This window comes from Tiliqua scincoides, chromosome 2 (assembly GCF_035046505.1).
Source record: "Tiliqua scincoides isolate rTilSci1 chromosome 2, rTilSci1.hap2, whole genome shotgun sequence".
Lineage (NCBI taxonomy): Eukaryota > Metazoa > Chordata > Lepidosauria > Squamata > Scincidae > Tiliqua > Tiliqua scincoides.
Genome location: NC_089822.1, coordinates 122425587 through 122451599, shown reverse-complemented (window position 1 = coordinate 122451599; position 26013 = coordinate 122425587). Strand labels below are relative to the sequence as shown.

The 26013-nt window shown below is 45.7% G+C and overlaps 1 protein-coding gene and 1 pseudogene across 1 annotated transcript; one reads left to right on the top strand and one right to left on the bottom strand.

Moving 5' to 3' along the window:
- Positions 1 to 7733: 7733 nt before the first annotated feature.
- Positions 7734 to 25491, bottom strand: ENDOU (endonuclease, poly(U) specific). Its single transcript, XM_066612798.1, has 8 exons — positions 25437 to 25491; positions 24771 to 24905; positions 23211 to 23376; positions 16995 to 17197; positions 15474 to 15587; positions 14699 to 14805; positions 9438 to 9580; positions 7734 to 7848 (listed from the first exon to the last, which is right to left on the bottom strand). Exons 1-8 carry the CDS (start codon positions 25489 to 25491, stop codon positions 7734 to 7736), a joined length of 1038 nt encoding a protein of 345 aa, XP_066468895.1.
- Positions 11642 to 11763, top strand: LOC136643330 (5S ribosomal RNA; annotated as a pseudogene).
- Positions 25492 to 26013: the final 522 nt, after the last annotated feature.

The window sequence follows — 26013 nt, the reverse complement described above, 5'->3', positions numbered from 1 at the left end:
CTCCCGTGCCCTAAACTACACTTAAGGGATTTGAACTGGTTTTGAAAACCATTGATTTGGAAAGGGCTCCCCGGAATGAATTCTGAGAGTCGCTGCCCCATGGCACCTCTCAACATCGGTCCCCTGGGAATAGCACCAGCCGGAGACCCAATTAAGGAAAGACTGTCCCAAGCGGAGCCAAGGTGCCTCTCTGATGGAAGCACTCGGAGGGGGCTTCTCTTCCGCCAGCTATTGTCTCATTAGCAGCCCTTTCTGCTGTTTTAGAGCTGAGCGGGGAGCGTCCTACAGGGACTCCTGTCCAACCGTCACCCAGATGCTCTGCTACAAACTCATTAACCGAACAAAACTCAAAAAGAGCCCACCCACAGGACACTCCGGGGAGGGGCTGGCATCACCATCTTAAATTCCCTGAGTTTGCTGCGCTCAGGTGGGGTGTGAGGCTCCAGCAGCTCCTCTGAGAGATAAAGCTCCCCCGTCAGATGCAGGCCTGTGGGAACCCCGTCCATGTCAACCCTGCATTGGCAACAGATGTCTGACAATCCGCTCGCCGGCCCCAGCCCCTCCCTCTCTCCCCAGTCCATTGCGCCAGCCTTTGTTGTGCTCTGAAGTTTTGTTTGATATTCTAACACCCACTGCTGAACTGGATTCCCTCAAAGTTTCTCTCTCTCTCTCTCTCTCTCTCTCTCTGTGTCGTCCCCCCCCCCGCCCCACACACACACATTGTGAGTTCCCTCCTGCTGATATCAGGCCCAAAATGAGCACCACACCCAACAGAGAAATGGAAAGGTCAGTAAAAGATAAGGCACATTTGTGGCTGCAATCCTATACACACTTATAGGGAGTAAGCTGGGAGTAAGTACCACTGAATTCAATGAGAGTTCTGACTGAGTAGGCATGCATAGTTTTGCACCATTGTGCTTCTTTTCTGAATGACCTACTCAATGTCTACCCCACTGTTCACCAATAGGTCCCAAGGCTGCGAACAACATGGGATAAAAATAATTCGGAACAATAAAACAACTTTATTGTTCCGAATCACAATCACTTTATTGTGATTGACTTAACAATCAAACTTAATCAAAGACAGTAAAAACCACATGGCAGCAGCCACTACCAGGACATCTATCAAAGGCCTTGCAGGACAAGTATTTCTTTAGCACCTCCTTAAAAACTGGAGGGAGGGAGTATCACAGTCCCCTAAGGCAGGGAGTCCCAGAGCTCTACAGAGAAGGCCCTGCCCTGTGTACATGCTGACTAAGGGCCCAGTCCTATCCAATTTTCCAGTGCCAGTGCTGCTATGCCAATGGGGTGTGCACTGTATTCTGTGGTGGGGAGGCAGTCATAGAGGCCTCCTTAAGGTATGGAACATTTGTTTCCTTACCTTGGGGCTGCATTGCATCTACTCCAGTGCTGGAAAGTTGGATAGGATTGGGCCCTAGGGTTGCTAACTCTGGCTGAACCTTTCTTGGATGACTCCCCCACACACACACACACGCACATATAAACACAAAATGACAGTGTCATTAAGCCGGAGAAGCCCTGTTAAAATCTCCATGACTGTTTCAGTAGTGATCAAGAGCAGTGGTTCCCAAACTGTGAGCCAGGGTAGCCAGGGTAACCACTTGCAAAAAACCTGCCACCCTATACAATGTATAGAATTGTAGCCCTAACAGGGAGCCACGGCCAATGACCCAGTAGGTCAAGGGAGCCACCAGTGAAATAAGTTTGGGGACCACTGACCTAGAGATTGGCCTGGAATCCCTATGAATCAGCACCAATCTTCAAGGGTCACAACCCTAATACCAGCCAAGCCTCAGTCACTGGCATGGAGTAGAGCTTTTGTGAGGATATCAAAGGATAGGTAGACTCATATAGTGGCATGTGATGGGACTGGTAACTTTTAAACTAGTGCAAGCACTGGGACATTCCCCTGCACACATATTTGCCCTTGGAATAAAAGATGACATTGCAGGCATAGATGAGACAAAAGAATATGGTTTTGCGTGCACATAGAAAGCGTAATTGTTGCAATCGCATAAGAATGTAGTGGGCTCAAGAATGTGTAAGATACACTGCTGTGCAACAACACTGAACATTACAAGGTCCAGGGCAATTGTTCAGCAGATTTGCGGAACGCATGTTAGAATTCAGTGTGGCTGCCAGAATGTTTGGAACCAAAATCTGATCTCCTGAAACGGTATCATTTTATTCAGTGCTGCTTTTTGTGGCAAGTCTCACCTGGGGTTTACCTGGTACTCTTAGGGGTACAGGCAAAGCAGCACATCAATTGTCATTGCACTGGGACCCCAAAGTCATTGCACTGGGTCATTGCACTGAGACCCCAATGTTAAGCAATGAGAAATCCCCATCGGAGCAGAGCCATCGGACAGAGGCCAAATCCCGCAAGGCAAACCGGGAAGGATCCAAACTGGCTAACAGTGCTGTAGTGCAGTACGCTTTGCTCCTTCAGGCCAGTTCATTAAACACACACACACACACACACACAGACACACACACACACATTCATGCCAGTAAATATGCTGCTGGCCAAAGGGATGTGGCCCTCCCCTTTCCACTCCACGAGAGAAGTCTATGCAGGCCACAGCTGTAAACTGGCTGCAAAGAATCACTTGGAGTAAACAAACTCTGTCCTGCCGAGGCCCTGCAGAGCCAGGCATAGGCTTCAATACGCAAGTGCATTTCTATAAATCAAGCCCTGGCATCTTCTTTTTTGTGTCTCCCTCCCCCCTCCAAAAAAAAAAAAAACTGCAATGTTTGGGTGTCACCTGTGACCCCCTGGCAGATGGTGGAGGGAGGCCCGCCCCCCAGCTCCAAAACTGTTGCAGCTGAGCCATCTGTCAAGCCACTCAGGTCCCGGCTCCCAGTGGCTGCGGACTCGAAGCGCAGCATTCAGGAGGCCCCTATTCAAGCTGCGTCTCTCTCTCTCTCTCTCCACCTTGGGACCTGGGGGCTGCTGCTGCCGTGGCTGCTCCTTCCGTTTCTCTTTCCCCTACCCGGCAGGGGAGGGAGGGAAGGCAAAGCCTTCAAGGCTTTGGGCTGGTAAGATGCTTGGCCACCCTGTTTAAGTCAAGCCATGCTGTAGTGGAGCCCTGAGGCAGGGCCAGCCTCTGTGCTGTACATAAAACTGAAAGGACATGCAGAACAGTAGAGGAAGTTCCTCCAAAAAGTGCCAGGTCTCCAGCTACAATGTGGCCTTCCACTCAGCGAGCAAAAGAGGCACACCTCCAAGGCTTCCCAACATTGTAGAGAACCATCGGTGCTCTTTTCAACCAAATCCCAAAACAATGTCTTTCTTAGGTATTCATTCTGATGAAGCGTCCCCGAGTCCTTGAGCACGTGTTCCTCACAGCTTTGCATCACGTTGGTTAGTCCCAAGAAAAGCGTTCCTGGACTGGGCGACCACAAAGGCTGCAATCCAACACCCATATTAAGATTGGAATAAACCTCCATGTCAAGCACGGTAGGGCAGAACTCTGAGGAAGGATGCATTCGACCCACCTATAAAAGACTCAACCGCAGCATCTTTTCAGTTCTGAAGCAAATCCCAGCTCCTCTGCCAAAACCATCCCTCCCTGCAATTTTTTTTTTGATTCAGTGGAAGCAAGGCGACAATCTTTGAAATACAGCAGTGTGGAAGGAGCACAAACATTCAAGACTGGGCAGAATTTAAAAAGAGAGCTGCTCAGATAGTAAAGTATCTGTATCAGGGTGCAATAAACAAGCAAACAAACAAACAAGCCACTGAGTGATGGAGGAAGCCTGTGAGACCCTTGATCGTGGCATGTTTTGTGCACAGAGGTTGGAAAGAAATTGGGGGGTGGGCATGGTGTGCTGTGCTCCCCGAGGGAGGAGAAGTCAGGGGTGACACCTCATTGTTGGATCTGTGCAGGAAGGGCTTGGGGTGGCCTTGCCTGTCCCCTCTTCCTTTGGAAAGAACACAAGTCCCTTTGCAACAAGGCACCACCTTCTCAATCTTTTTGTTCCGTAAACCACTTTGAGAACATTTTGTTGAAAAACGGTATTATAACAACCAACAGGTGGCGGGCAACCTTCAGTCTCAAAAGACTATGGTATAAACCTACAGCACCCAGTAGTCCCAGGCGGTCTCCCATCCAAGTACTAACCAGGCCTGACCCTGCTTAGCTTCCGAGATCAGACGAGATCACCGGGTTTGTCACTGTCTCAATCTAGTCTACCCCATGGGGTTGGATGTAAGCTGATTTCTTCAGAGGAACGGCTGGATAACGTTACATGTCAGGCAGAGTAAATGTAGATGAGGAAATAGGTGTAGTTGAGAAGGAGGAGAGCTCCAGCACTTCTCCTGCAGCAGAAGTGGCAATGTCAGCAGCAGAACACCCAGGTGCTACCTTTGAAACTTTTTTTCAAAGAACCTGAACAGAGAAGAAGCATTTGGCTCAGCAGAAGGCAAACTGAGACATTTGCCTAGACATTTGTATTGGTGTCTGAGCCAAATAGCTGTCTGAGGGACAGTATGTAGCTTATGTTAACACTGAGGCTACAATCCTCGGTGAACTTACCTGGGAATAAGTTCTACTGAACGTGTTGCTTGGCAGGGGCATGGTTATGTGTGAGAAGCATTATGACAACCTCATACATTTCAAAATTTGCTACTATTCTACTGCGAGAAAGTGTTGTGGTCCTAGAATTGCTTAGACCTGGAAAACCCAGGTTCAAATCCTTGTTCAGTCATGAAGCTTCCTGAGTGATGTTGGGCCAGTCACTATCTGTTTATGTCTTTGTATTCTTTTATTTATGTTGTAAGCCGCCTTGGGTCCCTTTGGGGAGGAAGGCAAGATATAAACACAGTAAACCTACAAATCTCTCAGCCTCACCTACCTCACAGGGACAAAAGGGGGGATGAACCTTGTACCTCTGAGCTCCATGGAGGAAGGGCAGTAGAAAAATGTGACTGATAAATGAATGAGGTTGCAACTCTATCCTCACTTACCTGGGAATAAGTCCCATTGACTATAATGGGAGTTCCTTCTGAATAGACATGTATAGGATTGGGCTCTCAATGAATAAATGAATGAATTTCATCTTCCTGCCCATCCCTGAGCCTGGAGAGGAGGGAACACAGCTTCCAGGTTGGGAAGTGGGAGGCTGTGTTCAAACTGGAGAGAAAGGACAGAGGCAGATTTGGAAAAGCAGGCCTGACCTTGTCATGTAATCTGCTCCTGCAGTTGCCTCAGTGATGGCCTGGAGCAGGGATGGGCAAACTAACAACTTTAGATGATGACAAGCTGCACCTGCTGAAATTCTTTCTCCTACACAGATGTTAAAGGTCCAGGATCCCTAAAGTTGAAAGTTTGTCCACCCCTAGTCTGAAGAGTAAGGGATATCTATGGTTGATTAAAGTATTGGGGAAAAGACTAAAACAGGGGTGTCAAACTTGTTTCCTACAGCAAGCCAAATAGTGCTCATGATGGCTGGAAGTGATGTCATTAAGCAGGAAGCGACATCATTAAGCAGGTAACAACCAGAAATAAGCACTTTTTTCACCTCAGATCCCATGGGCTGCAAATGACTGAAGAGAAAAAATGCAAATCTTGATCATACTTTCAATATATGGGAGAGCCCAATTATCATGTGGGCCACCCTTTCAGCAGCACCACTTCTGCCAAGGTGTCACTTCACAACTCAGCAGCTGAGAGTAGCTGATGGTGTTGGGAGAGCCCAAATATCACATGAGCCGAATAAAGAGCTTCTGGGGGGTCATATCCATCCCTCAGGCCTTATATTTGATACCCCAGATTAAAACTTTCCATTACTTTGCCTCCCTCTACCAATCAAGCTACCTCTGCCAATCAAGGCACCTGTTGCAAACACTAGACACAGGATGAGGAGCAATCCAACCAGGGACTTTATGAGATGATTGTGTCGCATCAGCACCCCCCAGTGGCTGCAGATAACTCTGCAGTCTTTTAGCTATGGAACCATCTAAAAGAGATTGTTATTAGAGATGGTATTAGAGAAAAGCCATAAGCAGAAGAAAAATGACTTGCGCCAACATATGGTGGATGGGATATGGAATATTCTCTGAATACTAAAATATTTGCATCAGTATTTGACACCAATGAGAGGCAATTTCAGTATTTGCTATTAGACTTTTGCATCCAATGTCTACATTCAGTGTTTGCTCATAAACATGTAATGTCATTTAATATTTTTACTATTATTATTATTTTTGACAATAATAAATATTTTGACCACATATGAGATTTTCCCTTTGATGTCTGACAAAACCAAAAACAAACCAAGAGGTGCCAACAATTCTAAAGACTCAAATTTTGAAATTGTGTTTTTTTAAGAAAATTTCCATTTAAACTGTGACTTTGAATTTCAGAGTTCAAATTCCACACTAAAAAGTGCTTAGAAGATCCAGAGCAACGGGCTAGACCAAGCTTACACCTTAATCCCTGAACCAATGATGCAGCAACAACTACTGTTGGAAAGCAATGTGCATATAATTTATGATGGAATCAAAGTGTCACAAAACTGTAGTAAAACTGCTTGAACTCTAGTGCTAGTGTAGAGTGTTCTGCCATAAAGCACTACTACCTCTGAGAAATGTAGCAGGTCACAACACAAACAAGGAGGAGTTTAGAAAAACCACACAGAAGCCTAACTTTGTTAATAATGCCCACAGTATTTCAATAAATAAATGTATTTGCCATCAATCTCATTTATCCTCAAAACCACAAAGCAGGTAGGACATCACCGACCCCGTATTATAGACCAATGATTTTCAACCTTTTTCATCTCACAGCGCACTGACAAGATGCTAAGTTTTTCAAGGCACACCACCAGTTTTTTGACAATTGACCAGGCACACTGCACTGCTGGTGGGCGGCTTACATTCCCCAATGGCCCTACTAATAAATAACCCTCCCCCAAACCGCTGCGGCACACCTGCAAATCATTCATGGCACACCAATGTGTCATGGCACACTGAAAATTGCTGTCATAGATTGAGGAATTCAGAAACAGTCACTGGTCCAAGGCTCAGCAATGGTTTGAACATGAGTTTTCTAACTGTAAGGCCAATCATCAGCCCACTCAGTTATATTGACTATCAAAGGCTCAGGAGCAAATCCACTTCTTGAGTAGGCTGGAGTTCTGCTCATTCCAGGATAACACTGCTTTATCTGAATGGGGCTTCCCCAACAAATGTGCCACTTGCCGAAAGCCCTTTTAGAGGTTACGTTTTGATACGCCATTGCTGCATTGGATGCTGGGGCAGGGCTTCCTCCATATCTCACATTTCCACAGTGAACATTGGTGGCAAAGTTCAGGAGAACTTCCTTGAAAGTTTTACTATTCTTTTCTAAATTCTTCAACCGTCCCTTCAAATCCCTCAGATGACTTTCCTGAACTCACCCTCCATTTTGTTTTCTCAGTGCCACTGTCTCCTTTGAATAGGGAATTCCTTGTAGCACAAACTGGTTCACATGATTTTTAGCTGGGTTATAGCTACCGGATGAGTCACAGGAGTCTGAATTTCACAGCCCTATTGCACATTCCACATTACTAAGGCAAAACAAAGAAATATTACTGTTGCTTTAAAAGATTAAATAATTGGTCCGCTGGAGAGCTTCTGGTACGGTGTAAAGGCAGGAGCACATGTGCAATGGGCAGGTTACATCTGGTCATCATTCAGGATATCCTTGCCCAATTGTGGTCTTGCAACTTCATGAAGACTCAACATAAGCTGTGGCAATGTACTTTTTGCTGTTACCATAGGTGGATTTATCCCAGGTGTACGTCTTTATCCCCAAATTGTGGCCTCCAATTTTCAGGTGACATCTGAAGAACAGAAAATTGACGTAAAATCTCACAATAAATCTTTATTGTGTAGCAAGAGCATTGGATCAGGATGAATATAACAGATGGACAAACAGGTCTGCAAAAATGATACACTAATCACTAGTATAGTCAATCTTATCTGTTTATATTCATCATCTCTACAGCTTCTCAACTCATTGTTGAGGATTTGCAACTAATCTTAGCCACACCCACTACAAACAAGACTATGGGTGCAAACCTAACCAACTTTCCAGCACTGACCGAGCTGCAATGCAGCCCCAAGTTAAGGTAACAAACGTGCTCTTGCTTTGAGGAGGTCCCCTTGACTGCCTCCACACTGCAGGATGCAGTGCATGCCACATGGGCACAGCTATGTCGGTGCTGGAAAGTTGGTTAGGATTGTATCTTATGTGACATACTTGTCATTATCTCTAAGCAAATATACAAGGTTATCTTCGCAGGCAACTACTCATTTTGGTCATTGATGTATTCAGAACAGTAATATTACCTCTAACTCAGTAAAAGATATGCCCCTTGATGTGCCCTGGGGCAAAGGTTCGCGATGCCATTCCACCAGTACCACACCACACCTCCACACTTACCCAGCTCAATAAAGCCTCATGTGGCATTAAGAATGACTTGGAAAGCGTTCTGAGGCTTTCCACATGGTCTTAAACAGTACTTTCGGGAAACATCAGAAGCCTCAGAAGGTTTTCCAAGGCCTGCAAAGCTGCGCAGGTGTGGTACTTGGGGCATTTTCCCTCCGCCTCCCCTCCAGGCCCGCCACTGCTCTAACAGAATCTTCAGCCTGCAATCGCTCTGACCTGGAATAATGCCAGCTCTGAAACAAGCTGGATGCAATCCTTGTGTTGCCATCAACACAATAAATATATCGTATTTAATGGATTAGCGAATGTGAAACCAGTCTCAGGACTGGGGAATCTCATGACTGGGATCCAGGTCTCACCTCAACACATCTTCAATGAGTGGATAAAACTAGCGTTGTGTTAGACTGTGATCTGAACACGAGCAGAGCAAAAACATCTTCAGAACCTACAAATGAAAGGTCTTCTCATATAGAACTGTTTGTGTGAATCGTTCCTTACAACCCAATCTTAATGAGGGTCTGTGTGGGTGGAAAACACAATATTGCTGGTACAAGTCTGAGTTGACCTGGGGCAGCTACTATGGCTTACCTTGAAGCAAGGGGACAAAAGTCCCCTTACTCCAGGGAAACTCAGCAGCCAAAAATCCCCTTTGGAGTGCAACATAACCTACACCAGCGCTGCTGCATTGCCACGCTGGGATTTATGTTGGATTGGGCTGTCAGTTGACTGCATTGTGCTGCCTCCCAAAATTCTGTGTCCAAACTTCAACCACACCCTTCCCTTAGCATTGTCAACCCACTAGGACTGACCAAGAATCTCCAGGAACCAGCACTGAATTCTACATAACTACTGAAAGCAAACTTAGCAATTTTAAGAGGGCTTCCTTGGCTTATAGCCCTATCCTATGAACCATTTATGACAGCAGATCTATCCATCGTCAAAAGCTGTGAAAAAGACTCTCAACTCCGATACAATACTCACAATTTCCCGGGCCTAGCGATGAAGCACAGTGAGTAGAGGCCAAATTCAAATTCAGGGCTGCTTCCTATGAAGGCTGTGCCAACCTCCTTGTAAAATCCATCCCAGTTGAACTGCATTCCTAGTACATCTGGGTAGGAGGTCCACTAAACCAAAAAAGAAAAGCATGGAATTTTCAGATACAGGGTCATTCTGAGATGCAGATCTTCAACATTGCAAGGAGAAAGGCTCCCACTGGACCTATCAGAGGCAGAACAAATATCATCCAGCTCCTGAAGATGCAAGCATTTGATACACAGGTGATGTGTAAATGACAGAGCAAAACCTGTCAGCATTTGCCAGAAAAATACAGGCAAGCTTGTTTTGTCTCTAACAAAGCAGGGGCTCCTACAACACTAAAGAGGGCTGTGCATTCTCTGCTGTCTGTTTCATATATCTTCACATGGCTATAGTGACTGATGTGTACAGTAGTGTACAGTCTGGCAGGCTTGCCTGGCACAGACTCTAAGGCCTCTTAGCATTTTGTTTGGTTGTGTTGCATTATGATTGCTTTTAAAAGGAAATATCTAAGTTAAAGTCGTTGGTGTGAACTCTGAGCTTTGGTGCAGGCAACAACTGGGGTTGAGTGTGACATCGGACTGATGGCCAGGATGGTGTAGTGGTTCTTGTGTTGAAATAAGAACTTGAAGATCCAGTTTCAAATCCCCATTCAGCCGCAAAGCTTCCTGACTGATGTTGGGCCTGTCACTAACTCTCCGCTTCACCTACCTCACAGGGTCGTTGTGAGGACAAAAGGAGGGAGGAACCATATACACTATCCAGAGCTCCTTGAAGGAAGGGTGAAATAAAAATGTGAAAAATAAATAGCCTACTGTCCAATTTTACCCCCCCCCCCCCGTAAAGTTCCAAATATGCTGGCTAAAGAGATCCAATGTGGAGTAGTGGTTAAAGGGCTGGACTAGGACCAGAAGACCTGATTCATTAAGCCCCTCAATTATATACAGCAACTGTTACCCTGCACATGCCGGATCTCATCTGATCTTGGAAGCTAAGCAGGGTCAGGCCTGGTTAGTACTTAGATGGGAGACCGCCTGGGAATACCAGGAGACTGAAGGTTGCCAACCATATAGCAGTGAGTGATCTTTGGCCAGTAACTATCTGTCAGTCCATTCACAGAGTTGTGAAAATAAATAAAAAAATAGTATCTCATTCATGCGATGAGTAGTAACAGCAATTTGTACCTAGTCCTTTAGTACCATTCAGGAAAGCTAGATGGCAGGCTAAGTCAGCGCTAAGGAAACAGCAGCAATTGAATGCAACAATTCCGCATTCAGGACTATCATTAAGGAACAAAAGACCTGATGCAATGGGCAGACCAGAAAGAAGACTAGGCAACAGGTAACAGGTAAGGAATCTCAGCCAGAGAGGAAACCAGTCAAGATCAGCCCATTTATGAGACCAACTGAAGCAGTTGCCTCAGGCCGCAGACTGATGGGGGGGGGGATGCCCATCTCCATCTGCCTGCTTGCCTCCACTGCTCCCCCTCCCATTGCCTGGATTGGAAAAGGAAAAAGGGAGTTAAGAGAGGAAGAGGAAATGTGGAAGGGAAGAGAGTGCTGAGCTAGAACATTGGAGAGAGGGAGGGACAGAGGCTGCCACCTCATCGGACAAGGGTGGCAGCATTTGGAATGCCACCTCAGGTGTGTCAAGGAGGTCTTGGGCCAACCTTGAGTTCAGTGGAACCTATCTTGATGTAAACAGGTGAATCTTTGGAGCTCATGCTTTGAGTGGCGGTTCAGGGACCAGAGTGAGTCTCACGGTAGAAGGCACAAGTTGCCCTGACGGCAGAGAAATGCTCAGAGCATCTCATTGAGGCATATGCCTTCTAATGGGGATGGAGGGAAAGAGCTGCCATAATCAAAAGTTCCTGGATCCAGAAGGCATTTGAATGGTTCACCAGTAACGAAGCTGGTTGCCAGGGAGTTCAGCATGAACAATAAGGAAGTACTTTTGTGTGCAACTCACACCTGATTTATAGATATGGTGGTGGCTGGTAGCATAGTAGATGGCTTTAGAAAAGAATAAAACCAATTTGTGGAAGGTAGGTCTAATGAATGGTATAAGCCACATTCTCTAATGGAATCTCCAGAGGGCATGTTTCTCAGCATGCCAGAGACTGGAAGCAAACAATATCTTGCTTGTGGGCTTTCTACACAGCAACTGTTGCCCTGCACATGCCCGATCTCATCTGATCTCGGAAGCTAAGCAGGGTTAGGCCTGGTTAGTACTTGGATGGGAGACCGCCTGGGAATACCTGGTGCTGTAGGCTTATACCATAGTCTTTCGAGACTGAAGGTGGCCATCCACTGGGGTGGTCACTTTTGGAAAGAGAATGCTGGACTGGATGGGCACTTGGTCTGATCTAGCAGGGCTGCTAAGATGAGAAGATCAAACAAGCTGTGAAGAAAGCAGCATGTCCACCCTCACTGATCTATGAGGGTGCACAGCTATAGGGAAGCACTGTGTACCTTCTAAAAGTGCACCAAGAACAGCTTTCACCAGGAAGACTGGCCAGCAAGTACTGATAAAGCCCCCTAACAACCGGTACAACATGCAGGCAGTTCTATGCCAAACTCTTAGATAGGACATTACATGAAAGAGACGACAAGAAGTAGGACCTGTCTCTCCCTGCTCCAATGTACAGATAAAACTGCTCATGTGCATCCACCAGCCTTCACTGAGGCAGGAAAAGGAACACATCACCACTAAGGTACTTCCCAAAAGATTAAGTCATTTCTTTCCAACGTTGCATTTACGCCATTGGGACCAAACGTGTACACCCGTGGGCTGGGCAAAAATGGATTAAATAATAATAATAAAAAAAGCACTCCCCCAATAGGATGAAACCAACCAAACAGAATTATGTCGGGGAATTCCTACACTTAGCTTGGATGAACTAAGAAAATTGCTCAGAATGCTTGCTTACTGTAGCATGGGGGGGCGGGCGGCAATGGACCCATAAACAGAAATAGTAATGAAAAGAAGGAAGAGGAGGGTAGGAGACTGTAAACATCTGTCATTATCTAGCGTAAACACTCCACTTCCTTCTAAACTCCAAATATTACCAACACTAGAGGCACTTCAGCTCTTTTTAGTGTCCCATTTGAAGATTTTTTTCTCCATTCCTCGATCAAAGGTAACCAATGAAGTGAGCTCACATCACCTGGACCCCTCCCCTTTCACCTGTCCAGGAGCCTCTCTCTGCTCTTTAGGCAGGTGTCTTGAGTTAGCAGAACTGCCTTGCCCACAGCATTGTCACTGAAAATGTGCAGTGCTGAAGAGGTTGTGTGTCTTTTTATGCAGGCCCAGGATTTTGCCCACTGACTTCCTGGAAAATGGAAGGAGAGCTTGCCACCAATTGTATTTCTTGCAAGAATAAATCTGCTGATTATTCTTTCCTCTCTTGATCAGTTTTGCCAGATTTCCTTTCTGGCATGTGCCTTTCTTCTAATAATTGAGTTGCCAACATATTGGACTAGCCCTGCTCCTAGATCTTTAACAGCAGCCTAGCATGGTGAAATTTTTTCACATTTTTTTTTAATATCACCCTTCTTCAAAGGAGCTCAGGGTGGTGTATGTAGCTCCCTACCTCCTTCTGTCCTCACAACAATCCTGTGAGGCTGAGAGAGAGTGGCCCAAGGTCACCCAGGAAGTTTCATGGCTGAGTGGGAATTTGAATCTGCATCTTACAGGTCTTAGATCAACTCCCAAAACACTCAGCATCCTGAAATTCAACTACGGAAGCTTCCCCCATCCCTTTATTGCCATGCCAGGGGAAAGTTTACTTGCTTATTATATGCCTGGCAGGCTGCTCTTAGAGAAACAAGCAAGGCCAGTAAACATGTTGGAAGACATAGTAAGGATAGGCTATCCTTATGCTACACCCTTTCTTTCCAGGAATCTGCCGCAGTAAATTATCTGCTCTTAGATTTCAACCATTCCATAGTTAAGCAATGGCAAGAGGGTTAGATTAGGAACTGGGAACCCCAGATTCAATTCCCCACCTGAAGTTCTGTGTGATCTTGGACCTGTCATTCACTCTCAGGTGAACATATCTCACAGGTTTGTTATTGTGAAGATTACAGGAGAGAGAGAGGCGTGGTCCAAGTTGTAGCCACACAGAAATGTTGTGCCCCTCCCTTTTTGCGAGATGCACACATGTCCCTTATGGCCACCTCCTCTTCTCTGCTCACCCAGTCATTTAAAGTATGTTGGGAATGAGAAGGGCAGCATGGTCTACCGAGAGTAACCTTTTTAACCTTCATCTCTGCTCATGGCTGGTTCCCACCCAGCTGCTTCTTCAAACACACAGACTGGGCTGAACGTGCTGGGAGCAGAAATGGATTCCACTCCCAGTATGCTTTACCCAGCCTGTGTGCTTCAAGAAGTAGCCTAACTGGAACCAGCTTGGGGGGGGGGGGAGAGCTTAAGGTAAGCTTGCCTTTTCCCCCTTCTTACCCACCCACCCGAGTAAGAACAGGTGAGAAAGTCAGAGCAATGTGATTAGAACAAGATTGCTGTGGCCCCTTGCCACTTCTTTTTCTAGAATGGCCATTGCTATTATTATTATTATTATTATTATTATTATTATTATTATCTTGCTTGCATAATAGCTTGTGACAGCAGCACTGGAAGAAGAGGTGTATTGCCAGTGCCTTGATCTTGTTCTCCCTCACTCTCAGCAAGTGGGAAGTAGATCTGAGTGCATCGAGAAGCAGTAAAGTGGGCAGGATGCTGGTGAAGACAGCAGGCAGACAGGTACAGGGCACCCATTGTCAGTTCACTGCCTCCTCCAGACCTGAGGGGGTAGGTGAAGGATAGCATGCATCACTTTGAGGAAGGACTGTATATCCATGCAATAATACATTGGGGAAGAAGGACTCATTTCAGCTTTTACTAAGAGCTTGTGGAACATCTATCAAATGACCCTCAGTGTGGCGCGCAGATAGACTGTCAGACCAGGAAGGCCTGGGTTCAGATCCCCGCTTAGCCATGAACTGAGTGGCCTTGAGCCAGTCACCATCTCTCAGTCCAACCTGCCTCACAAGTTTGTTGTAAGAATAAAACTGGGGTGGTACCAGGAGCACTCCCTAAGCTCCTCAGAGGAGAATTGTGATTAAAAACACATCCTGATCTACCCTTAGGCCACTTTAACCGTATTCCAGTGCATTTGGAAAACTGTTGGCATTCAGAGTGGTACTTACTGGTCCATCGTAGTTGTAGCTGAAATAGTTTATTATGCCCTGTTTCTCCAACAAGTAGAAACGAATCCAGTTGTGGAATCCAGATACTTTTCCTTTCTTGACTTCTCCTAAAGGGTAAAGATTTGATTATTCACTGTGAATCATATCAGCACATTTTTGTTGCTGTTGTTGTTGTTGTTGTTGTTGTTGCTGCACCCTGGAAGCATCCCTAAAATGCACACTAGAATGCAGGATATCAAGTCAGTGTGGCTTATGTGTAGTGCTCTTAAGACCAAACTATATATGACACACACCTGCATATGGTTAGCTCCGATGCTTTTTTGTTTGACAAATTGCAGCTGGGAAGTCTGAAAATTAAAGTAGGAAATAAATGTGTATGGGGTGGAGAGGGTTCTCTTCCCCACATGTAGGCTTTTTTTTTTTTAAAAAAAAAAAAAAAGAACAACTAAAAATGGTTTGTGAGCTGCTTTTCTCTCTTTGAAACGTTGCCTTGATTGCATGGGTAGTGGGGAAAATAGATTCCTTCTTCACCCCTATTTGGTCTAAGGGCAATGGGAGAATTTTGTTTGTGCTCAGAGATGTCATATGTAGCCAAATCCAAGTCTGGTGCATGGTACTGTGACATCATCACATTTACTACAGGAACCCTGATTGGCTAGGATCATGCCATGAATAAGCCCTTTTAGTTTAAAAGAAATCATCCCAAAGAGTGGATGGCTGTAAAGACAGCATAAAAAATATGAGAGTGGAAAGTAAGTGTTTTTTGCTACTGTACCTATAAAGACATGCTCAAAGCCGCTGGAATCACCCTCATCTTTGCCCCTAGAATAAAGGCCGAACCACATCTGCTTTAGGTCAGCAACAAATTCTGCCTCAGTGTCGTAACGATCTGTGGAGAGAAAGACAGGGCGGGATGGAGAAAAAGTCACGTCCTGGTTAAAAAGAACCAAAGCAAAAAGTTTGACAAGGTGTTATTCTTCCTTGTGTTGTTCTGTATACCTGGGGTATTATAAAGAGGTGTGCAAACTGAGTTTTATATTGATGTGGCAGCATGGAAAATAGTTGCCTGGTGACAGGAGTTTGCCGGCAATTCTCAAGTATAACAATGATTTGGAGGGGGGAATACCAAGTAGTGGAAGTAGGCATGGGACTTGTGTAGTCATGTCATTTGTTCCCTTACCTCAGGGCTGCAGGGCCCAAACAGCACAGTTCCACCTGCTTCTACTCAGAAGTAGACCTATTGTATACTTGGAGGTATACTATATCTGAATATGAGAATTCTACTTAACTGCCATGGCTAATAACTAAAAATAGACAAAATTCTGCCTAAAATGGTCTAACACAGCAGTGTCAAAACTCATTTCATACAAGGGGCCAAATAGCATTCACGATGCCTGCTGAGGGCTGGAAATGATGTCATAAAGCAGGAAGTAATGTCACTGAGCAGGTGATGACCAGAAATAAGCACTTTTTTGCTCACTTAGGAATCCATTAACTGCAAATGGAAGAAGAGAAAATACGAAGATCTTGACCATATTTTCTAGATATGAGAGAGCCCAATTATCATGTGGACTTCCCTTTCAGCAGTGACACCTCAGCACAGCTCAGCAGCTGAGAGCAGCTGATGATTGTGGTTGGAGAGCCCAACTCTCACGTAGGTCGGATAAAGAGCTTCTATGACCCACATCCAGCCCAAGGGCCTTATGTTTAACACCCCGGTCTACTGCTTTAAGAAGAAGCAATTCAAGCCAGCAATGATCATCACATCTTGTAGCATAAGAATTCCATAAGTTATTTGAAGGTTTGCTGTGGAAAAAATGCCTCTTTTTCTCTGTCCTGAAGCCATTGCCAATTATTATCACCATGTTATTCATATTATATCAACCAGTGGTTCCCACACATTTAGCACTTTCTAGAAAGAGAATCTGTCAGGGCCCACTGGAAGGGATGTCATGACCGGACGTGATGTCATCAAGGAGGAAAATTTTTAACAATCCTATCCACACTTACCCAGGAGTAGGTTCCATTTACTATCACTGTTAAAAGAATATATGTATATCGTAGCTTGTTAAAAGTACAGGTCTGTAACATTCCCCCAAATGTAGTCACATCCCATGGCAACATCAAGTCTAATATATAAAAAATAAAATATTGAAATGAATGGGGATCCACCTGAAATTGGCTCATGACCCACCTAGTGGGTCCCAACCCACAGTCTGAGAACACTGATATAATCTGTTGTACTCTTATATTATTGTAAACATGTTGATAGGCTTCAGTATTAGGAGAGGCTTACTTTTCCTGTGAAGGAACTTATAAAGCTGTTTCATGACCTCTGTCTTCATGACCATCTCTAGGAAGGTATCCTGTTCCTGTAGCTGTTCAGCAGTGAATTCTTCCCCTGTCCCAACTCTCTTCTGGTAGTTATCCAGCAGCTTAATGAAACTGGCGTAGGTGGGCTTGGAGAAGAGCTTCTCCTCATTGACGTACGTGAAGAGGCTGCATGATGAAAACAGGGCCAGCTATTAAATGACCTCTCATCTCTTGGAGGATGGGGCATGAAGCTGCTCCCTACTGAGTCAATCCAGCATCCACTGACTGTCAGCAGTTCTCCAGAGTTTCGAAAAGGGGTCTTTTCCAGACCTGCCTGGAGGCGGCAGGGACTGAACCTGGGACCATTTGCATGCAAACTACTTGCTTTTCCCCTGAGCCACAGCCCCCTCCTGTCAAACTAGGCTTCCACATATATTACAACTAGGACCTGAAACCTGCAGTAACAGATTGTTTGTCCCTAAAAAATAACAGTGACAGGACTCTTGTATCCTGGACAACTGTGTCCAAGGCAAATGCATCCCAGCACTGGACATTTTGCATCCACTCTTTTTGCATCCTGGATATTTGTGTCCCAATGTATGTATATTTATATTAGATGTACTTTTTTATTTTTAAAATGCAAAGGTAGGGTTAGCATTAGGGTTAGGGCTGGAATAAGAGGCTTGGGAAATATAGCCTATATGTATATAATAAGAGGGGTTTATTGCCCTGTTATAATTTATTGCCCAGTTATATTGGGATGCAAATAACCAGGATGAAAAAAAAAAATCTAGATGTGACTGTCCAGGGATGCCAATGAGTGGGATATATCAAGTGGTGGGATTCAGCAGGTTCTCACCTATTCTATAGAACCCCTACCTAATCCAGCTGTTGGTTCTAAGAACCGTTTGCTGGCCAGGGAGCTCGCGCCTTGAAATGTCAGGGCTAACCCTCCTGGGGGCAGCGGCCATGCGGGGCCAACCCGTCCCGGGGGAAAGGGGGTCGCTCCCAGCGGGTGCCGAGGCTGCTGGGGCTGAAGGGGCGAGCCAGACAAGGCCAACTGGAGTCTCCCGTGACACGGCTGCCGCTCACCAGCCCTTGCGAGCTCGCTTTCGCAACTCCTGCGAAAGGGCGCGAACGGCCGGCACGCCCACAGATGCATCCTGCTGACAAGGGCGAGAGAAGCAGCCCAGCTGCCTGCCCCACACCACCCGTCCCCGGCCAAGCTGGCCAACTGGCGAGTAGACTGTTCCTGCGCCTGGAGGCTCCTTGGGCTCAGCTCTCCTGGTGGGTCGGGGGCGCGGGCGGGACGAAGAGGAGGGTGCCGGAGCAGCTACCGCCCAAAGAGCCCCCGCCGCCCCCCGAGAGCGAGCCCCCCTGCCGCACGTCCATGGAACTTACCTCTGGAACTTACCTCTGGGTAGGCACTGAGCACAATTCTAACCAGGTCTACTCAGAAGCAACTCCTATTTTGTTCAATGGGGCTTACTCTCAGGAAAGTGCGGTTAGGATTGCAGCCACTGCCAATCAGAAGGAGAAAGAAGGAAGCATCTCATCCTCTGAGTTTGCCACACTTTCCTGGGAGTAAGCCCCATTGAATACAGTGGGACTTACCTCTGAGTAGACACTGTCAATCTGAAGGTGAAGAAGGAAGCATCTCATCCTAGTCACTGAGGCTGTGATCCTATCCACACTTTCATGGGAGTAAGTCCCTTTGGCTATAATGACTTACTCCTGAGTAGACATGCATAGGATTGTGCTCAAAGGCTGCACTCCTAGCCACACTCTCCTGCGAATAAGTCCCTTTGGCTATAATGAGACTCTATAATGAGTAGACATGCATAGGCTTGGGCTCTCATGCTGCAGGAAGCTCTGTTGACTATAATGGGACTTACTTCTGAGTAGAGGGGCATAGGGATTGTGCCCTTACTTCCCACAAGCACAGGACTGCACCATGGGGTTGGTTTTCATCCTTGGGCTTTGGGAATGCAGTTCTGTGCCTGGGATCTTTTCATTGCAATACAATGTGTTGTTACACAATGATTGTATAATACACTATCAGACACATAGAGGCGATGCTCCCACAGCTGAAATTCCTCAGGCTAAAAAAAGGCAGGAATGTGGCACAAAACATTACTTCATTAAGGGTACAATCCTATGCAGGTCTTCTCAGAAGTAAGTCCTATTGTGTTCAATGGGTGTTACTCCCAGGAAAGTGTGGATAGGATTGCAGCCTTTGAGCAGAATCCTATGCATATCTACTCAGAAGTAAATCTTATTATAGCCAATGGGGCTTATTCCCAGGAAAGTGGAAGTAGGATTGCAGCCTTAGGGCACAATTCTATGCATGTCTACTCAGAAGTAAATCCTATTGTGCTCAGTGAGGCTTTCTTCTAGCACCTGTGCAGTCACAATGCAGCCCTGAGGTAAGGGAACAAATGTTCCCTGCCCCCACCACAGGTTGCAGTGCATGCGCTATTGGTACAGCTGTACTGGCACTGGAAAATTGGATAGGATTGGGTCCTAAGTCCTCTTAACTGTAACTTTCCAGCACCAAGTCCTCCTTGTGGTGCTGGAAAGTTGTGGAGCTCCTTGTGGAGGTCTCCTTGTGACAAGGGAATGTTTGTTCCCTTACCCTGGGACTGCAATGTGGCTGCATTGGCTCTGGAAAGTTGGATAGCCCTTAGGCTGCAATCCTACTCACACCTGGGAAGCAAGCCCAATTGACTATATAATGTGATTTACTCCTGTGTAGACTTGCATAGGATTGGGCTGCTATTCCCAGGTAAGTGTGCTGAGGATGGTACAGTTAGCATTGCTCCTTCTCTAGCAGAAAAGTTCCTTTAGGTTATTCTCCCTCCCCACCCCCACGCAAGTGAAATGGCAGGCTGACTAGAAATTGAAGATTTTTTGAACTTTTTGAACAAGTTTGCAAATTGGGTTTAGGTCTTATCACCTAATGAAGAAGAACTGGAGAAGCACTGGGAAGAACTTCTCCTAGCCAGGTGGCGGCTGTGGCTAGGGGGGCCTTTGCTCAGCTTCGCCTGGTGCGCCAGCTGCCACCGTACTTGGATCGTGCAGACCTGGCCACGGTGACATCAAGGTTAGATTACTGTAACGCGCTCTATGTGGGGCTGCCCCTGAAGACGTTCGGAAACTACAATTAGTACAGAATGCGGTGGCCCGTGTGGTCACCGGAGCCAGGCGGTTTGACTCTGTCAGTCCGCTTCTCCAGGGGCTACATTGGCTGCCCATTCGTTTCCAGGCCCAATTCAAGGTGCTGGTTTTGACCTTTAAAGCTCTATACTGCTCTGGGCCAGGATATCTTAGAGACCGCCTATTCCCATACAATCTGGCTCGCCCTCTCAGGTCATCAGAGAAGGCCTTTTTGCAAGTGCCGCCACCCAAGGAGGTCCGGGGGGCGGCTGCAAGAAATAGGGCCTTCTCGGTAGTGGCACCAACATTATGGAACTCCTTTCCCCTTGACTTGAGAATGGCTCCCTCTCTTGAGAGTTTTCGGCGAGGCCTGAAAACACTGTTGTTTAAACAAGCCTTCTGATTTCTGCCTTCTTAACATTTTTATACATCTTTTAGTTTTTTACAGGCTTGATTCCTCGGTGACTTGCTCTTTTATTCTGTCTTTTAATCTGACTACTGTTTTTATGGCCTCTGTAATGTGTTTTTAAATGTTTTTATCTGCTATGTATTAATATTTTTAAAATCTGTTTTTTTAATATGTTGTTAGCCGCCCTGGGTCCCGTTAGGGAGAAGGGTGGGATAAAAATAAAGTTTTTTTATTATTATTATTATTATTATTATTATTATTATTATTATTTAACTTGTGATCAGGGTGAACCTCAAAACCTGCAAGGCTTGTTACATGTGCTGTTAATTTTCATTTTTAGGCTGGGTTGTGGGTGCTTGGGCACCTACACAGCTGCAACACTTTCAAAGGACTGTGGTGGGGAGGTTCTGCCTCACCACCCACTGCAGGCCCCTGCTTTGCACTCCCTGGTCAATAGCAGCCCTCAAACTTGTGGGAGAATCGCCACTAGAGTAGATCAAAGTGATGGGCATCTGCTGTTCCCTGTCGGAAAGCAACCTAGAATAACAGTGAAACTGTTAGTGAAACTGTCCTTCCAGGCTGCCATTCTCTCTCAAACCCTGGAAGTCAACAACTCCCCTTGAACTTGTTGGGCTTCTGAGTAGATGTGCATTGGATTGCAGAGTTGCAAGTTGGAGGAGGAAGTTTTAGAGTTCACTGGAATTCTTTTTGGGGCTGGGTGGTAAAAGCAATAGAGCAGCATTTCTCAACCAGTAGTACTCATACCACCATTGGTACTTGAGGTGGTGTCCAGTGGTACTCATGGCAGGACCCCCCCCCCCACCTCCACTGCCTGGCAGTGAGACCAGCAATATGATGCAACAAACAGTAGTAGGAGGCTCAGTTCTGCTTTCCTTGCACTCAAAAAAGCCCTCCCATCTACCCTGGGAGCCCAATCCTATGCATGTCTACTCAGAAGTAAGTTCCATTATAGTCAATGGGACTTACTACCAGGAAAAAGTGGATAGGATTGTAGCCTGAGCCTCTTACCGTGGTTTGTTCCATCATGTCTGGCCTCTTAGTATGGAAATAACTGGTGATAAAGTCATTCCAGTTACTTCCAGTTGTACTTCCCAGAGGTGGGCCATGCAAAATGGTACAGCGGGCGAGAGGCAGATGCTGAGGAATGCTTTAATAGAACAAAAAAGAAGGGAAGATGTAAAGATGTTACTATGCTGTTGTTGCTTTTGGTTGATGATGAGGTGTCAGACTATGTGCTCAGTGCACTTTTGCTGACCAGATCTTCACTACTAAAAGTGAACCAGATCTTTGAGAGGATTGACTGCTCTGGTAAAAATCACCAAGTTCCCACTGAGAAGGAAGGTGGCCCAGCTCAAAGCCCAGTGCAGCAAGTTGGTTTGTGCAGATGTGAAGGTGCTATGCTGCTGTGGTGTCTCCAGAGGTTGGTAACCTGGAGCCCTGGCAGTTTCCACCTCCTCTTCTTGGTGCCTTCCTGATTTCATTATACAACTGCCTTGAGAATTCAAGAAAAAATGTCCATTTGAAGTGTGCATTTCAGCCACATGTTTATCCTCCTTGGAAACTAGTGGCCAGAGGCCTGTAAGTATGACTATAGAGGACAGAATTGCAGCCTTGCAATTTGGATTTAGACATTGGGTGCGTGTTAAAGTTACAGTGCAATCCTATGACTGTCTACTCAGAAGTAAGTCCCATTATGTTCAATGGGACTTACTCCCAGGAAAGTGTGTACTGTACAGTATAGGAGTGCAGCCGTACTCTTTCAACTTCCTTTGCAGACAATTGAAGCTGAGTTGCTCATTGCTCATTAGGACATAGAACCTGTTGTTAATTTATTTGAATCCCACCACTGAATATATCTGATCAAGACACAATCGTCCAGAATGCAAATACCCGAGTACCAAAATACTGAAGTTCCTAGTACTTCAGACTGCAAATGGAGGAACACAATTTGGAATGCCCCCTCAGGTAAAGAGCAAACAGCCCTGTTCTGCACACGGAATATTAACATGTTGACAAGATGTGTTTTATCCTTCCATGTACAGGGAGGGGTTTGTGTAAGTTGCTGCTTTCAACATATGATACTCCACCTGCAGCACAGTTCAGTCCAGGAAGAAGAATAGAATCCAGGAAATAAAGGTAAGCTCCTAATTACACAGTGGGATGTGCCCTTAATGTATCATTTGGCCCTTAACTGTAACATCTAAGAAAATAAGATATTTTATATCTGACTGTGAAAAACTGTTATTTGGGCTTTAACTCAAGTCTGGTCTCCAAGAAAGAGATGCACACAGATCTAGCAAAGAGAGAGTCCCCTCCCAATTCACTTATAATTAAAAAAAATATCCAGCTGCAATTAGGAAATCAGAATCTTTGGGGTTTAGATGTCCATAGTTTGGATAGCCATGTGCAAATCTGAAAGCCAAGAACCTTGAAGAGCATTTCCATCTGTGAGATTTAAAAACTGGAATGCTAAAGAGACCTCTAAGTCTCCCCCCCCAGAACACTTATACCTTCTGTAGTTGAGACACAACTACTTAACTATCTACACTTTTGTCATCATCAAACACTGCATTCCAGCAAGCTGAAAATCCATCAAGTTTCTGTGGAACTCACTTTTCTGGGCACTGGTCCTCTTGGTGTTTCGTCTCTGAAGTAAAGTGTTGCTTGTTAATGATGACATCAGACTCTTCTGCTCTGTTGCTGTCGCTTTGGTAAATCTGCTCAGATACTTGTTGCAAGTCCTCGTTGGTGATGCCATCGTCACTACTGGAGAATCCCTCTATGTGAGAAGCAGTTATGTTCCCGTGATGTAACAAATTTGTAAGGAGCCTATAATAGGCAGACACTACTCTGAAATGAGTTTCAGAAATGAGATGTGTCAAAGACTCTTGACCCCACTGGGGCAGCATAGAGGACACTTGGTAGGTTTAGCTTGGCACACTTGGTAGCCTGGCACAATAGAGGACTCAGTCTAGATCAAAATGGAACTTAACATGGGATCTGGCAAATTTCCCTACTTCCTAATTCCTCAAATTTCAGAGCAGGTTCTATCTGCAAACCTTCCAAATCAATGGCCTACTTCTAGGTTTTACAGAATTTGGTGGCCACCCTGCAAGACATTCATCCATGTAAACAGCTATTATCAGCTGTTTTCAGCAGCAGCTGGTGGGGTGAATCACCTGCTACTGCTGTGGGTCAGCTGACAGGAGGGGAAAGCACATCTTTCCAGGTAACCTTTGGGAGGTGGCAGGGGAGACAGGATGCATCTCTGTCAATACCATGCAAATGGGTGGTTGCTGACTGGCTGCCAGTCACTGCTGATGTCAGCAACTTTTGGCCACACTGGGAGCTGCCAGCTCATTACCAACCACATGCTTGCATTGTGTTGACTGAAGTGTCCCCGACCTCTACCTCCTGGAGGTAGCTAGTACATGTGTGCCTTCAATTGCTCCATAGTGGCAACAGTCAATGTCGCTCATTGTCATGTCTTATCTCGAAAGTGATGCACATACTCACCAATTGATGCTCTGCCCATTTCACTGCCATCTATATTAACAAAGAAGGGAGAAGTTATTCCAATTGAACCATACCAAAGCACCTGGGAGTGTCTGAGAAATACAACTCTGATGAAGATGATGAGGTGAAACATCATCTCAGTGATGATGAGATGAAACATCAAAGCCCAAATAAAACCCCAATTAATCACACATGAACCGCCCAACCTTCAGAGTATACAAAAGCTTCCCATTTATGTCTATGAACACTTGTATTTCCATCCTGTTAAAAATGTTCATCATGTATGCAAGACACTGATCCACAACAACAGATCTAGGTTTGTGTTTGTTTTTTTGCAATGGGGAAGGGACCAGAAATGTCCCCATTATTGGTTTGCATCCTTGTGCTCTCATGAACTACTTTGCATTGTAGTGGCAGATTTTCACAATTGCAGCGAGGTTTTCACAACCAGTTACAGTTTCATATCCTTGTTGTTCATCAAACTCGATTTCACATCTTTCCCAATTCCGAAGACCAAATCAGACTAATGTGTACATCATCCACTTTTTAATGGGGTAAACAGTTGCACAGTTAGGATTGTTCTCTGGAAAGAGGAATCATGTGCAATCATCTGGGAGATGTGCGTGTACGTATGTATGTTTCAGGGGTTTCACTCACTCTGTTTGCAATGAATGTGGTAGTCTTCACAGCAGTTCTGATACTTTTCACATTTAGGATTGCAGTGACACACATCACTTGGGTTGTACTTCTCCTTACATCGCCCTTGGCAGGAATCAGGGGAGCTATACAAAACTGAAAGGAAGGAGGAAAAAAAAACAGCTTTGGGTTAAGCAGTTGTAGCAAATTACATAGTAAAAGTGTAGACATCCTCCCAGCACAAAGTTAAGCAGTGCCCTTCCGTTTGCCAACTAAATGCAAATTTAGGGATTGCCCCACAGCAACTGGAGGTGGTTTTGCTGCTGCAGGAATTATCAACAACATGTCAAGGAGAGGGTGGACTCCAGGGCGCAGTGAGCAGGAGCAAGCACTGTTGCTCTTTCTCCATGCTGAAATGGTACTTTAAAGGCTACTGGCAGTCCCTGGTTGCTCACCTGGCAACCCTAATTCTTGAGATAGTGCAACCACCTGCAACCTGGACCAGATCCTGTCTCTGACACTGATACAGGCACTGATATTCAAGCCACTTCTTCCACTCCTGATAAACGTGCCAAACCAATTGCCTTAAAAGCACAATTTAAAACAAACTGCTCCTAAAGAATGCTGCCACAACGTCTTTCCTGAACATCACCACAAGATCTGTCCAAGTACATCACCTCACTGTACCTGTTTTCGTGCTGTGAGCCGACTCTCTTCTGTCCCATTCCATACCAGCCACCATCAAGCCTTGCCAAAGAGACCTCCCTTTTTCTGTTCTTTTTCCCTGCCCCCCTCCCCGCCCCACCCTTAATAACAGTCCAACATGCAGAAAGTAAATAAAGGAAGGTTATCTTCATGCTAGGAAGTTTTATCTTGCAGTGCCTTGGGAGGGGTGGGGGAAAAGGTCAGTGGCAGAATGGCTGCTTTGTGTACTGAAAGCTCAGCCCCTGGTGTCTTGATCTGGGGCAGGGAAAGACCCTTGTCCGAAGCTTGGATGAGTTGCTGCCTGGCAGCACAGGCACTACTGAACTGATGACCTTACTCCAGTGTAAGGCAGCCTCAAGTGTTCATATGCAGATTGTTCTTAAAGGCACAGGAAGGAAGGCCAGTGAACAAAGATGGCAGGTTTGGTGCCCGTCCATCTAACATGGATTGTGAACACTGCCTGTATGGGAGGCATTTAGGATCCTGTGTTTATCCTTGGAATTGAATAATAGAAGAAGGGCAGGCTATACTGAAATGCAATAACTTGATGGGCAATGCC

Coding starts and splice junctions, on each gene's coding strand:
- ENDOU (XM_066612798.1), bottom strand. CDS start 25,491: ATGGTGGCTGGTATGGAATGGGACAGAAGAGAGTCGGCTCACAGCACG. Junction 24,906..25,436: donor GGCTCACAGCACGAAAACAG/GTACAGTGAGGT, acceptor CCTTCCTTTCAG/TTTTGTATAGCTCCCCTGAT. Junction 17,198..23,210: donor GAGGACCAGTGCCCAGAAAA/GTGAGTTCCACA, acceptor TTCATCATGCAG/CCTCTTCACGTACGTCAATG.